At 36.9% G+C, this 15,065-nt stretch overlaps 2 protein-coding genes across 3 annotated transcripts; both read right to left on the bottom strand.

The window, feature by feature from the left end:
• Positions 1–1,852: 1,852 nt before the first annotated feature.
• LOC103700900 (basic blue protein-like) lies at positions 1,853–3,080 on the bottom strand. Its single transcript, XM_008782803.3, has 2 exons — positions 2,609–3,080; positions 1,853–2,184 (listed from the first exon to the last, which is right to left on the bottom strand). The coding sequence occupies exons 1-2, from the start codon at positions 2,778–2,780 to the stop codon at positions 1,985–1,987; spliced, it is 372 nt and encodes a 123-aa protein (XP_008781025.1). The 5' UTR covers positions 2,781–3,080; the 3' UTR covers positions 1,853–1,984.
• A 2,533-nt stretch (positions 3,081–5,613) lies between these two features.
• LOC103700940 (uncharacterized protein DDB_G0275933) lies at positions 5,614–13,395 on the bottom strand. Of its 2 annotated transcripts, XM_008782857.4 has the most exons (4): positions 13,246–13,395; positions 9,791–9,938; positions 6,017–6,126; positions 5,614–5,900 (listed from the first exon to the last, which is right to left on the bottom strand). In XM_008782857.4, exons 1-3 carry the CDS (start codon positions 13,298–13,300, stop codon positions 6,048–6,050), a joined length of 282 nt encoding a protein of 93 aa, XP_008781079.1. In that variant the 5' UTR covers positions 13,301–13,395; the 3' UTR covers positions 5,614–5,900; positions 6,017–6,047. The 2 variants fall into 2 exon arrangements, with proteins under 2 accessions (XP_008781079.1, XP_026657995.1); XM_026802194.2 differs by having other exon boundaries at positions 5,654–6,126.
• Positions 13,396–15,065: the final 1,670 nt, after the last annotated feature.

Genomic DNA, 15,065 nt, shown 5'->3' with positions numbered 1-15,065 from the left:
CAGCCATATACTGAGATGTGTGCTTGATGAATGAGATTTATGATAACAAGCTGCTGTGGTTGGCGTGATGCATTGCTGCATGGTGCGTGTGGTGTATGGTATAATTTCTCCCTTAGATTGACATCGGGCTTTAGCTCAGGTTGATGCAATTAGATTTTAGATTTGTGTTTTTTTTTGCTAGGAAAACAAAACTGTATTTAAGACAATTTGCATTCCTTTATCCCGAATCCTTCTAATTATTTGTTTTATTTATTTTGTTATATGTTTTTTTGTCTCCCACGTTTCATGTATGAAGAGCTGTTTCATTTAATAGAGAATATATACTGCATCAATGATCTATAAGCTGTTAGGAGTACATTTGAACTGAGTCCAATGTCCCTCCATTCTTTTTTCCTATGAATAATCTAACAGACTATAAACCGATTGATAGTTGACAGAACATAAACTTATTTGAACTTATTATCCTATATGCCAACAAGCTGAAATTTTTGCCCTAAGCAGCTCTTTCAATTACTGGAAGAAGATCATATTGGTAGGTAAGCCAAGAGTGCAGGTTGAGCTATTTTAGACTCTTCTATGGGAGGCTACAGCCACAAGAGTTAATAAGCTTTATATTTTTTTTTTGTTTTTAATTTTGATATGATTTTGCACGACAAAATAAGCTCAGGTTCAATTCTGATACTGGTGTCCTTGTCGTATTTTCCAAAAGTATTATCTTATCATAAAGCTGATTATCGATTAGATACAAAAAAAATATCAAATTCTAAATAAACTTAGATCGGAACCCATCAAAATAAATATAGTTTAGGCTTGATGCCCCTCCGCTATATTTGGTCATTAACTCCTTCATTTTTATTTTTAGATTTATAAGTAGTATCTAAGTTTATAGTCATCATCTGACAAAAGATATTTATATGCTACAAACAAGAGAAGTTCGTGGTTCTGTTGGGTCTTCTGGTGGTCCTGATGCGGTGCTGACGGTCCTACTATAGTTCTCAAAAAGTAATTGATCCTTAGGTCTACCTAAACCATCTTTTTAGCTTTATAATTAGCATCTAATTTTGCAATTATCATCTGACACAGGACATTTGTACTAATGTACTATAAAGTAATGTAAGAGAGAACTCCTTTCAGCTGTTATGAAAGTGAATTAGTACGTTATCAAATCAAAGCCATAATTATATCTCAAACAAAACCGTAGTTTTTTTCCTACAAAAGTGGATGTCAGACAAGTAATTGCAGTTAAACATCGGGATTCTGTAGCAGTGATGCGAGCAATTCCTTGACCCTTCAAGCTTCGAGTCTAGATTCCATAAAACAGAGTCAACAAAGAGACACCCTACTCATCAGGAAACATGGAAACTTTGGTCGTCATATCTACAGCACACGTTAAAGGCATTTTCCCTGCAATTTTTATCACCAACCACCGCATTAACTCTTTCACCATCCCCTGCTCCAGGGAGGAGAAGTCCACTCCACCCTGACCATGACAGTATGACACCCACTGAAAACGCAATCAAGAGATATCAGACCCAAATCAACCCCATCTCACTATTTTCTTTTCTTCATCCGCATTCTCCCAACTTCCAAATTCCCTGCTTTCACTTAGCAAGATAGTTTTACAGAACGGTATTATAATATTAATAATGACCATCATTTTCACTTGCACTTTTTTAAATAAAATAATATGTTTTTCGAATGTCAAAAAATGATTGTTTAGTCCAAAAAAGATATTTTATATAATAAAAAAAAAAGAAAAGATAACATCTAAAGTATTTGCTACCAAAAAATCTTGTCAAGCTTAATCCAATCTCACCAACAGACAGTCAATAAATTTGCATGAAAGGCAAAAAAGAAACAAAGTTGATGAGCCATGCACCAACCATTTTATTTAATTATAACCCACGTAGTCGTCATACAACACGATCCTCATCTTCATACATATTAGCACACTACCAAAGTAGATAAAGCTCGACTAAAATTTTCACACAGCTGTGACTGCAATCTTCATCCCTGCTTGGCAGTGGCCAGGAAAGTTGCAGATGAAGTAGTTCGTCCCCCTGGCAAGCGTGATGCGATCATTCCCTGACCTGAAGACTCTCGACCCCCTCGGCGTCAAGCAGCGATTGTAGGCAGCCGCATTCACCGCGACCACGTTGTGGGCTGATCGACTGTACTTGAAAACTTTACCAACCATGAACAAAGAATATAAAATCGTTAATCATCCAGATGAGAAATTATTAGATGGACCTGGACGTAGGATGAAATTATTCTAGACAGTCGCGTTGCTATTACAGATAAAAAAAAAGAAGAAGGGAGGGGAGTATTTTTTTCCTCTTAAAAAAAAGAGAAAAAAAAAACATGATATTTTTTGATTTTGCATACTTTTTAATATCAATTTTATTATAGTACTTTGGTTCCTGCTTTCGTACGAGCCAAGTATCATGCAAGTGAAAAATCCTGGTTTACTTATGTTATAAATGGTTTTTTTTTTATTTTTCGAGTCCTTAAAATTTCTCTCTCAACATGCAGAAAAGTTTTAAAGTTAAGACGTTATGATTTTGGAATTGAAATTACTTCGGAGCAGCCTTACGGAGTGAGCACTTACCGAGAACATCGCCGGCCCTGAAACGCTTCCCTCTGGGCCAGTTGACGGTATTGAAGGTCCAGCCCCGGCTATCCCCCACTGTGTAAGTGGCCGACTCGGCGATCTCACTGTGGATGAGGAGGCACAGCAGTGCCAACCCGAGAGCCACTGCACTGCCCCTTCCCTGAGCCATCACTACTACAGCGAAGTTATAGCCTAGAGCAAGAGCTTTGAGAAGGGGAACGAGATCAAATGCCTGTGGAGTCACGGAGAGAATGGGGGCTTTTATAAGCGGCCGAGCAAAGTGGCAGGGGCGGACTTGGGGAAGGAATGGGACCCCCAGGGGATCGGAAGGTCAAGAAATATCTACAGCCTTTGGGCGCTGAAACAGAGGTTTTATTGGAACCGGCCAACCACCCATTACGGCCATTATTTTGGACCAGATAGTCTTCGACGAAGTATTTTAATGTGTTTGCATTATTAGGTATAAGCTAGGGGCATGGAATGTGTGAGAAGCGTTGAAATAGGGAAGAGGGAGCGGCTTCAGTGGCATCACATATGGGACTGACATCATCGATACGACTGCATTCCCTGTCCTCCAGCCTAAAAAGTTGCTTATGAGAGTATAGTTTGTTATTAGGGACGCTAAGATGAATCTTGTGACTTGTACCTGTAGGAGGGTCTAATCCAATTATTAGGGACACTGAAATTAATCCGTGGGCTGAAACTGATGAGTCAGGGGCTTCCAAAATCTTGCTTAGGTAGGCGTCTGGTAATGCTACCCTTCGGCTGGATGTCAAACTCACAAACTCCGGGGGAACAATAGATTTAGGGGTTTGGGCGTCGATCATTGCATTCTGTTTACATGAGCAAATAATAGTGTTTGCGGATAAACCCATCATTTCTTGAGGGTGCATTAGGGTCGCGACCGGAATCGAAATCAAAATAAAAATCGAGATAACTATATTCTCCGATGCATAACAGAATTGAAATCGGAATAAGATTTGACTATCAAGAAAGAGTCAGAATTGGATATTGTAAAATTGAAGCATTCCTGCTCTCCTGAAATTAGAATAGGCATGTGTCTTCTCCCGTCTCATTTATTCCTATTCTCATTCGAGAGCCTAACTTTTTCGAGCCAAATATGCCCTAAAAGTAATTGAAAGAGGTAGTGGGACATTTAAATATTTGGAATCTTAATCTCGGACAGAAGTACGTGTGCACCATTTATGCTAAAAATGGAGCATTTGAGAAAGAAATCTGCAACCGGAGAATGGTCACTTTCTTTCTTCTTCTTTGGAAAAAAAATAGAAGAACGCTCTTTTCTAGTAGGAAACTTATGTCTATGGAAGCACAAGAAGTGCATGACGATAGGACTTTGTTCTGGGCTCGATCTCAGGATGTGATGACCCCAACATTACTTTTCCTCAGGAAAATAAAAATCACAATTCGTAACATTGATAGATTGAAGCCTCCCTTCTTGTAGGAGAATTGGGGGTTCAAGTGCTCTAGTGGACGCTTATGGCATGAAGTATTTGGCATGAAATCTCATGCAGATGACGTAGAATGCGAGCCTGTTGATAAGTTTATATGTGGCAATAAATGTTTATCAACTGTCTTAGGATCTGAGGCCATGCATCTTGAAGCTAATTATTAGGTCCCTAAAACTATCGGTGAGTCTGTGTCGAGGGCCTGCCTTCATGGACCCAAAAATTATATCTTTGGTTTATTTTGTGTACTTTAGTTTCTTTGGTGATGCTTCATTTACTTTACTTGCTTCACTTTGAAGAGCACTGAGATATTTAAAATTAAATTTATGAAAAAAAATAAATATTCCTATAATGTGCAGAGAAAAAAGGAAAAAGATTATTTTGTGCATATAATGCAATCAAATCGAAAATAATATAATTGCGGGCAATCATCTTTTGTCATTGCAGCTAACAATGGTCAATATAACAGATATTTATATTGTAATAATAAATTAGGAATTTTTTAGTCTATACCTTTTTACATATACAAAATTGCATAAATATTTTTGTAAAGTTACCATTTTTATATATATCTTTATAAAACACTATTTTTTTCATGTATTTCTTTCATTTTTGTTTTTCTGCATATGTACTTATATCATTTAATGTTGTTAAGAAATGAATAGTTTAAAATTGAAATAGCAGCAATTAGTTAACTGCTATTTCATTTTGATGAACAAAACTTGATCATTGATTGCCCAGCAAAATAAAAAAGCACCCACCGTGCTCCCAGGCAGTCACAGTTGGGAATTTCGGACGCCCTTTCTCGGCCACGAAGCTTGTGTTCTCTTCCAACTGAAAACTTCCCTAGTAATGGTGCCGTAGAAATAGTGGGTATATTATATAAACAAACACATAATATAACAACAAACCATTAAACTTATTATTATGGTTGTTCACCATCATAACAATCCTTGTTTGAAACCATGGTAATACTAGTGCCCCTGCACAAATTATAATCCATTTTATTGTTTAAATACTGAGGACGAGAACCAATATCTCAAGAGGTTAATCCAAAGATTGCTTCCCTAGTGCGCTGGCTGTCTTACCGCAAGGACCTGTAATATTATATTCCATGCCTGTCTTCTATTGACCTTGCTTTTCACGTATCGTAGTGGATGAAAACCAGAATTTAGGCATATTGCATGAATAGCATGGCCAAAAAAGTATCTTATCAAAGATGAGAAAAGTACCCATGCTGTGCTGATGTGACTTTGTTGACTCGTCAAGCGCTGCATGCCGTTTCCTGCACCAAAGTTCACCGTCCGCTATAGATATCCTTGTTCTTTCAACTATACTTTTGCTTGTAATCAACTGCAAGACGCGTAGGTAGAAATAACATTGGGTGCACCAACTTGTCAAACTGCATGCATATGTAAACCGACTGTGGTTTAAGCTGCATCAGTAATTTAGGGCATGCCTCGTGCGGGAGAACATAGCGCAGATCAATAAGATGCAGAACAATCACAGAAATTTTCATCTCAAGCTGACATGTACCATGTTAAATCACCTCCTGTGACTACTGTTCTGGATATGGTTATATGAAAGCATGCAGCAGCAGCATCCATTTGTAAAGTATTGGTGTTCATTCAGTCAAATGCTGTTGGAGATAACTAGAATGACAGAAAATACAGAAATTTTTAATCGAACCATTCACTTTTTCTGTCTTGTTCTCAGTTTCCAAGCACCGTAAATATCACCATGTCCTTCAGCATGTTGTCTTCGCAAACACAGTTTCAATCTCGTTGACTTAGGCATGTCTTGATATATGATACTAGTGATTGCTACCATGAAATCACAATATAAGAAAATTAAAAACACATACGTCTATATTGTCCTTCCAGGCTTCTAACAACATAAATGGACCAGGATATTCAAAGACACCGCACAAAAAGTTAACCTTATAGTGGATGCAAAAATGTAAGAACTGCTCAGAGCTTATTCCTGTCTTTGCTTTCCTGTTCCAGCATGTAATTTTTCTTCATTTCTTCCAAGACACTGTCATTGGTACTGCCAAGAACAAGGGGAAAAAGTATTCACAATCCTTTAAAAACAAAAGATAATTGAAAGTTTTTGCAATATTTCACATCTGAGGAGGAGTAGACTTGTACACTTAGTCATACTAAGAATGTATTTACTGCATGAAAGAGCAGAAAGCCAAGAGGGAACAGCAAGAAGCATGACTAGTCATGTTCAAGGACTGTACAAGGACAATCCAACTCCAATTTAATGGAGAAGAGATATCTCTCAAAGCAACTAACTGAATGATTCCACATCTCTGATCATTCAGTTAAGCTAAACATAAAGTAGGGTAGATAAGCTAAACGTTTATCCTGGAGTAGGGTAGATAAGCTAAACGTTTGTTCAAACCTGCATAGACATGGATGAAGAAGCCTGGTTTATGTGTTCTGCATAAACCTGGAAAGGAAATGTTTAGAGAATTCTGGGACCCATCTCAGAAAATTGAAATATCTGTGATTTAAAAATGTGATAACTAATAAAAAAAGGATAAATGCAAAATACTTGGATGAGTTCTCCCCATCAACTGGTTGAAAGACTCATTAACCAGACAAACATGTCTGGCATTTCAATTCACATACCACTTGTGAACATCCATGGATCCATGGAAATAGTAGTAATAGATGTCACTTCTAGGTGCCTAGGTATTTTGGACTTTTAAAACACACCTAATGCTCAAAAAATCCACTTAGGCGGGTCTTCAAATGCATAAAACGCCAAATGACTTGGGCGCATTTCTCACACATACAACCCTTCAGCTCATTTAAAACTTGAACTATACATGCCTCTTTGTAAAAATATCTGTTATACATAATTTTACTGGTTAAAATTTGAGCCAAATCATGTAAAACTCATGGTGATCCATCTAAATTGAGAATCCACACAATTAACCATGAGACAATAGCTAAAGCCTACATAAACCAAAACGATCAACACATAGTGATCATAGGTGGTACTATTAGTGTTAGGGTATGAAAATGCAAGCTGCCAAGCTGTACCATATAAATCAAGTATCCATATCACTAATCATCATAAACACATCTTAGAAAACATGCAGACCAAAGTTCAGTAGGCTCGGATAACATAAATTGCATTAAACTGTTTAATCTTAATATTAAATTTATTCTATTTTTTGACCTATTGGTTCATGTGCAAGAAGACTCCCTCCCTCTTACGCTTCCTCTCTGTGTTTGTAGCTTCTTAGCATACTAGATGCTGGAAATCATGATTAACATAATGAACTCTCAATTTTAGATGGCATCTTTTCACCAGCATGATCCGGGCTGAGATCCTAAAGGTAAAATTGTGTGTTTAATAAGTCCTTGCAACTTGCTAGTCAAATTGAATCGAGCATTTTTTATTGTAAAGATTTCAATTTTAGTCAGGATACCAATGATTAAGTGGTTTTCGGATTCAAATGACACATTCCAAACCAAATCAAGTCAGTTCTCCATTTGGTCCCAAAACAAATTCATTTTTTTCGTTGGCTAGGATCTGATACCTGTCAGATTTGAGCATTACAAGCTATACCTAGAAATTTAAACTTTCTTTTGTCAAGTCTAGTCAGGTTGGTGTGAGGCCAAAATCCAAGCAGGTTCACTTCTGCCAAACCCCTTGATGCAGGAAATTCATAAAGATGAAGATTTGAAGTCCAATCTGATGTACGAAAAATGAATTCTTTATTTTTCACCCCCAGCAGAACATTATCCAGCTAATCTTCTTAAGAAAGTCTGTGCATCATGTATCAGCTCCAATTAAGGAGCTCAGCTCTGCAGGAAGATCTCTTGACTCACCAGACTACCTGGTGTTAAGACAATAAAGGAAGACTTTTTGATTAGCTAATCTAGCAACTAACTAGTTAGAGCTAGCCTCTTTAAAAGTACAACTAAAGATACAAACTTGGATTCTTTTACAAGTACCTCTAATATACTAATAGCACTAGTCTCAGCTACCACCTTGCCTTCCAAACCTAACATGTTTATCAACAACAAGGAGTCCACTTTCACACAAAGCTTTGATACTCCACACCTTCGTTTAATAGTTTTACGTCTTGTAAAAGATCTTGAATATCTGCATCAAGAGGATTAATTTCATGATCCATCAAAGAGCAAAATAGAATTTCAACAAGCACCTCTAACCATGCCACCTAGGCCGACAAGACCAGACCTACCTTGAAAGGACTCACCTAAGTTAATTTTAATCATGGTTCTTGAAGAGACAGACTTCCATACCAAACTTCCTTCTTCCTTGCCCAATAAAAACGGAACATAATCCCAGCTCCCTAAGCTCTTCCTTATGTGAAGCAATATGCTTCTCACTGACCAATTATTTGATCCCATTGACTCTTTTCAAGGCATCTAGCAAGCATATGCCATGCTGTTCACTTATATCCTACAACGGAAATGTTTACAAAGTGCTTTCCCCGACAGTTTCAGCAAGCAAGTCTTCCATCATCTTAGCATTTGCTATCCTCAACCATCTTGAGATAAATCCTAGATTCCTTGGTGTATGAGCATTTCCCTAGGATATGTGATATGCTCTGCATCTGGAACAGTAGGTAATGTAAGAAACTTCCTATCATATAACAAAGTCATTGTGTGTAATCTTCCCACCAACATTATCCAAGGGGAGATTCCAAAAAACCCTCCTAAATTCCTTCATTTGGAGTACAATCTGGATCAACAATGTAATTATACTGATTTTGTTGAAAGTTTTCTATCCCAAGTATAGAGCTAAATCAGGTACAGCATGTGACAGCCTAATCCTTTGAGAAAACCAAAAATAAGCTACTGACATCGTCACCAGACATTCTAATGCACATAAATTTTCCTCGAGTTTAGGTCTTTCATGAGCAAATTTCTTCCATGTTTGGATAATGTATGCCCATCCATGAACATCTGGAGCTTTTGTCAATTGCAGATGTAAAAACTTTGAAAACATCTTTGCTCACATGAAGTACACCAACCAATAGTTCAATCCCTGCATACTGCAGGTAATAAATAAATTTAATAAGAAGGAAAGCAAAGTCCTGATATGATTGTGACAAGTGTGCATCATGATATTCTTCGAAAGTAAAATTTTGCAACAATGGCGGACTTATATAAAAAGACTTTTTTAATTTTTAGTGCTTTCTGCGTAATTCTTTGATATAAACTTCTCTAGGAAGACATTCATCCTTAGATGGATATGGCACATGTACCTATCTTCTTAAATCTATCATTATCATAAGATTTCTGATATTAATGACTTTGTCCTCTTATCCTTCCTCCAATAAGAAGCAAAGAACCATAGAATAGATCAGTCTACAATTAGCATGAAAGAAACTCAGAATCTTATATGGGCAGCAAATCAAAAGGAGAAAAGATGAAGCCTGCTCTAGCTTAAACTAGTATAAGCAGGCAGCATAACTAACAGCAAGAGCAGACGCATAGGAGCACACCTTGTCTCAACAAAGGTATATTTTACAAAAAGACCATCTGACATGTAAAAGAACCAGGAAGCCTCATCAATGATAAAAGTGTAATTTTGCTCCTCTAAGGCATGCATTTAAAGATAACCACATATATACTTATGTGAAATCAACCAAAATTAGTATCCGCGAGACAACTCAAATGTAAAATTCTGGTGCTATAGACTTAAAGGTGTATGAACTTACTATTGATGAAGGCATTCATTTAGCACTTTTGCTTGTTTACGACAATGCCAAATTACAGATAAAGTTCTTCCCATGGCACATTCAGCATACTTTGCAGAGTAATGGTCACATTCTTTGAGTGCTTTTTGCTTCATTTTGCTGCGCAAAGCTGGAAAAACATCATATTAGTCAATGACCACAGAAACCATTTGCAAACGACAGCAAAGAGGACACTACAGCTAACTTGTATCTTCTTTTTTGTTTTTTCTTTTTGAGAAAAAGTTAACTTGTATCTTCTCTTGCATCACTGACAAAAAACATGAAAACAATGACAGGACCTTTAACAGACTGAATTGTGTTCCTTTTCATATCTCAATGGAAAATGTAAGGTCTACTGCATATCTACGCATTTTATTTTACCAAAAGAAACCTACTGCCTTAAGCTGTTTCACCATGAGCACAACATGGTATAGTTGATCATTCGATGCATTAGCAGTAGGCCAGTAGGAGTTAAATCTAGACATACAACAATCAAGCAAACATAAATGATCTTTCTCTTTATGATATTAGGTCTACTTAGCTTCACACCAACCGATGATAATTTACCATTAAAAAGATTTTAACGATTGGTAAGGTTTTCCATTTATTTGGAGCTGTATTTAGGGACCTGGCCCTTTGTTTCAGTCAGGGTTCAAATCCACCAACTTAGCTATATGGTGGAATATATATAATGGATGGAATATATGATGACCGTAGACAATAATCAACAAAACAGAAATTAATAGTTGATGAAATAAAATGGTGAAGTAGGATATTAGTCAAATAGCCACCTGGAAACTAATAGAAAAATAGTGGGGAAAATCATCTAAAGCTCCATGCTAGGACCTATTATCACTTTTATGCCTACTGACCCTGTGGACTCAAATATGTCTTAATCAGGCACCCTAGAGTATGTACATTCCTTTTTTCAAAGGTAGTGTATACTAGTGACCATAAATTGAGGTTGAACTTCAGTTCAACAAAAAAATTGTCCCCATATTGATAATGAAACTAAAGTATGAACCAATCAACATGTTAGCCAAATAATGTTGATTATCTAGCATGTAAAAAAATAAAAAATATGCACTGAAGTCTGAAACTAAATTTCTGCATAAAATAATAATAATCTAACATGGAAACTTCAGTAAAGATAAACCAAAGAGAAGCACAGAAATGGGGCAAAGACCAACCCAACCTTACCTGAGCTGATCCTATCGAGCCAAGATTGTGCCCAAAATTTTTTTTTCCAGTTTGATTTGAATTAGATTATTTTGGCCTAAATTTTAAATGGTCATGTATGATATGGAGTTTTGAGACCTCTGTAGTCACAAGGGTAGGGTAATTTGGGGTCAAGTCAGATTACTTAAATGGGGTTAATAGACTATCTGCTTTTTAATGTTCTTCTTTTTTAAGATGTCACCCAAACTGCTATACATTGAGCATATCATCACATGGGTTTTGTTTAGAGATGCCCCTTTCTCCCTCCTTTTTTACTGTTTCATGGGAACTCGGCATTGGTTTGAGTCAGGTGAAGGTAAAGCATGGTGTGTCACGTAAGCCAGGTCATACCAAGATTGGTCAAGTTGGCTAAGGAGGTAAGATCAAGAAGGGTTAGGTCAAGTCAGGTCATGCTAGGTTATGTGTAGTAGGCTACCGGATGGCCAGGCTCGGTTGATCACATCTTGGGGTGGTTTTGGATTGTGCAATCTTGACCTTGTGTCAAGTCCAGTTGGATAAGAGAAACTTTTATATAATGTCTTTCCAGCTTGACCCTACCTAAGCTAAGCTCAACCCAACCTATTGGCCCTATTAGGGACGATGTACAAAGGATAGGGCAATTATGGATGGGAGGTATTTGACGTGAGTGCCCATGAAAGAAGATATAAACTGAAGGTGTAAATGTGATAACAGATGAATAAGCAAAAGAAGGTCTAGGATGATGAACAATAATAAGCGGAAGCAAAATAGTAAGTGAAGGAGGTCCCCAGATCAAGGGATCCGCCACCAAGGAGGGGTTTTCTGCAGTCTCTCACACCTCATAGAGAAAGGATGAAACTGGAGATGCATTGGCCTTCCAACCAAATACTACGAATAGAAGAAAACAGCAAAGAATAGAAGAGTGCAGAAGCCTCTGAACTCAACCAGTCTGAATCAAACTCTTCTTTTTCAGCCTAGGAGTCTTCTTGTATATGGCTCTAGTTTTCTTGTGGTTTTAGGAAAGGAAAGGCGAGAGCAGACGTGATGTGAGAGAGAGGAGAAAGAAGAGAAAAGTTAAGATAGAGCATTACAACAGATGAAATGTTCCTAAAAACTCTGTCCATCAACTATTACTAATAAAAAACTTATCAACAAGGCAATGTGGCATTAAAGGGGCATTTATTTATAAATGCAGTAATGAAATTGTCATCACATCCATTCAGTAGCAACAATGATAGTCTCCCCAGTTGTAAAAAGCTCTATGGTTTATTAGTTTGACTTTTCACACAAATCATGCCTCCACCTTGTACCAACATGTCATCTTTCACATTTTTCCTACCAGTGCAACTGATTTGCAATCATGCCCCAGAAGTTTTCTAGCATGGAGAAACCAAGCTGAACGAGCTTCCCACACATTCCCCGGGATATTTAATGGACATGAAAACATTTTTCTTGATAACTATGACTAAGGAATGCAATAACCCCTTGAAACCTGCACTAGGCCATTAAAAACATCGCCCAACTCTAACTTAGCTGCTTGCCCATCCAACTTTGTTTGCCTCAGAGGGTTATGTGTCCCAATGCCTGGTCTACTCTCTTCACTGCCAACAATGATCTAATCTTTAAGCAACCAAATAGGGCTCCCAATGCCCAACCAAATTCACCTTCTGTAATTTAAAATCAACTTCACAAAGTCCACAATATCAGAAAACATGACCACCACCAACGGTAATCAGTATTCATACATAACAAGATGCAAACGAGGACAAAAAAATTCTCAACAACCAGTGCTGTAGCTCTTCCTCCTTAGGTAGCCAACACTGGGAACACCAACAAAATTGACTCAAAACCATCATACCAAAATCATCTGCAGTTCATTAATCCACATCGAGAAACTCTATAAGATTTATATTTTTCCCTTTTTCCTCAATCTAACATCCAAGCCATAAAAGAAGGAAAATAAAAATCACAGAAAGATATGCTCGGTCAGGCTTGCAATTGCAAGCATTTAGACACATGCAGTTTCACCAAATTTTTGCATTCCTTCCATTGTAAAACAAACTAAGAGTTTCAGGATAAAAATTAGGAGTAATAGCAGATAAGTTCAAGGGCGGGAGGTCCTCCTCTCAGATTCTAGCTCCCATCCTTAAAATAAAATGAAATAAAATAAAATGGTGGAGGGTTTTAGGGGGGAGAGAGAGACAGAGAAAGGGAGGGAGGGGAGGGGTGAGCTTAATGACCTTCTTCCACCTTCTTCTTGACATGGTTTTCTCTGGCCTCTTGGATGTATCCCATCGAGTGCGAAGACGAGACGGGCACTACAGCGCGGAAGGAGGAAGCGACGGCGTTCCTCGGTAGCCGTGCGCTTCGCCTCAGGAGTTCGGTCTCTTTTTACGCCTTGCATCGGTTGGGTCAGAGTGGGTTGGGTCCCCCGGTTGGGAAAGGGCCCAATAAAAGGCCGAAATGGGCCGAGATGGTGTGTTCTTGTCTAGGAAAGTCGCCGTCACAGCAACCATGGCGATTTGTCTAAAGACGGCGCTTTGGATGGTAATTTGAACGCTATGTGACAATAAGCAGCCGACCAAGCTGATTCCGGTGAAAATACAAAGAAGAACCCTGTTTTGTACCGCATAAGATATATTGCGAAGCATTTAGTCTTTTCGTAGGTTATCAGTGCAAACGTAAAACATCTATATTAAGGCTTCATTTCGCAGAGCTTTTGGTGGGCCAAAAAGTACTTTCTGACCCTCTAAAAATACTTTTGAATAGAATAAAAATATTTAGTAAAAAAATCAGAAAGTTATTTTAGTTTTACTACAAAGCTAAAACAGCTTCTTGAACGAAAAAACAATTTTAGCATGTGTCCGAAAGCTGTTTTGATTTATAATTTTTTTTCTTTTTGAACCAAAATACTCACGATAAAATATTATAATTACAGAAAACTGTCCCTTTTATATTACAGAAATTTGCATAAGTCCCAATAAAGAAAATAAAGAACCAAAAAATTAGTTCCTAAAAATATTATATTAATAAAAATTAATATATGATGATAATAATTATAATATTTTATATCTTTATTATTGTATTATACTACAAATATAATATTATATTATATTATATCATAATGCATTGATATGTTATGTTATATAATATCAAATTATATTATATTATTATACTATATTATAATAATATTATATTACTATATTATAATAATATTATATTGCATTACAATAATATTATACTATATCATATATTTATATATTAATACATATTATATTTTATTATGCTCCATTGTATAATACTATGAAATATCCTTTATGGTAATTTTGTCATATAAATATAATTTTCTAGTTTATTTACCAAATATATATTAAAGTTTCATAATATTTTAGAAATATAGTTACGAAATAGCAATTAACTTTTTATGAAAGCTCTACTTCAAAAAATTCTACTTCCAAATGCTCTACTACCAATGGTTTTGCCAAATGAAGCCTAAGTGTAATTGTCATTCTAAATAACGGAGTAACACCGAACCAAAGTTGAGTGAAGGTATAAATCGCTCATGTCTATCTCCAATCTACCATCTTAAACTAAGAGGCGGTCAGCTTACCAGGCTCGGGAAATGCATAAGATACTTGAGGGTAGTTGCTAGTTGGTTCATTGGTCCACCAATCTCCAAAGAAGGGATATTTTACTGAAACCGTGCGAGCCGAAAGACAAATTAGAATTCCAGGCGTAAAATTGGATAATGCCTTAACCAAAGGCTACCAATTTCGTTTTTGTTGCAATCCCACGTAGTCATGCCATTACATACAGTCTTCCTTTTGTTCTAAGGTAACGTTGCAGGTGGCGGGCCCGACCTTGTAATATTTGGGCCGGAGGCAAAGGCTTAAGGTTGTTAAAATCTCATAGTACGTGCACTTGACCTTGACCTAGCTTGCTGCATCTTAACGTAATGTTTAACTTTTAGAGACCACGATCATATATAAGCTTATTGATATATATACCTGCAGGCTAACTCTTTTTGATTAAGAAAGCAATTTGCACTAATATATAAGTG

This window comes from Phoenix dactylifera, chromosome 9 (assembly GCF_009389715.1).
Source record: "Phoenix dactylifera cultivar Barhee BC4 chromosome 9, palm_55x_up_171113_PBpolish2nd_filt_p, whole genome shotgun sequence".
NCBI classification, from domain to species: Eukaryota; Viridiplantae; Streptophyta; class Magnoliopsida; order Arecales; family Arecaceae; genus Phoenix; species Phoenix dactylifera.
Note: the sequence above shows the minus strand (reverse complement) of the source record. Positions and strands in the feature narration are given on the sequence as shown.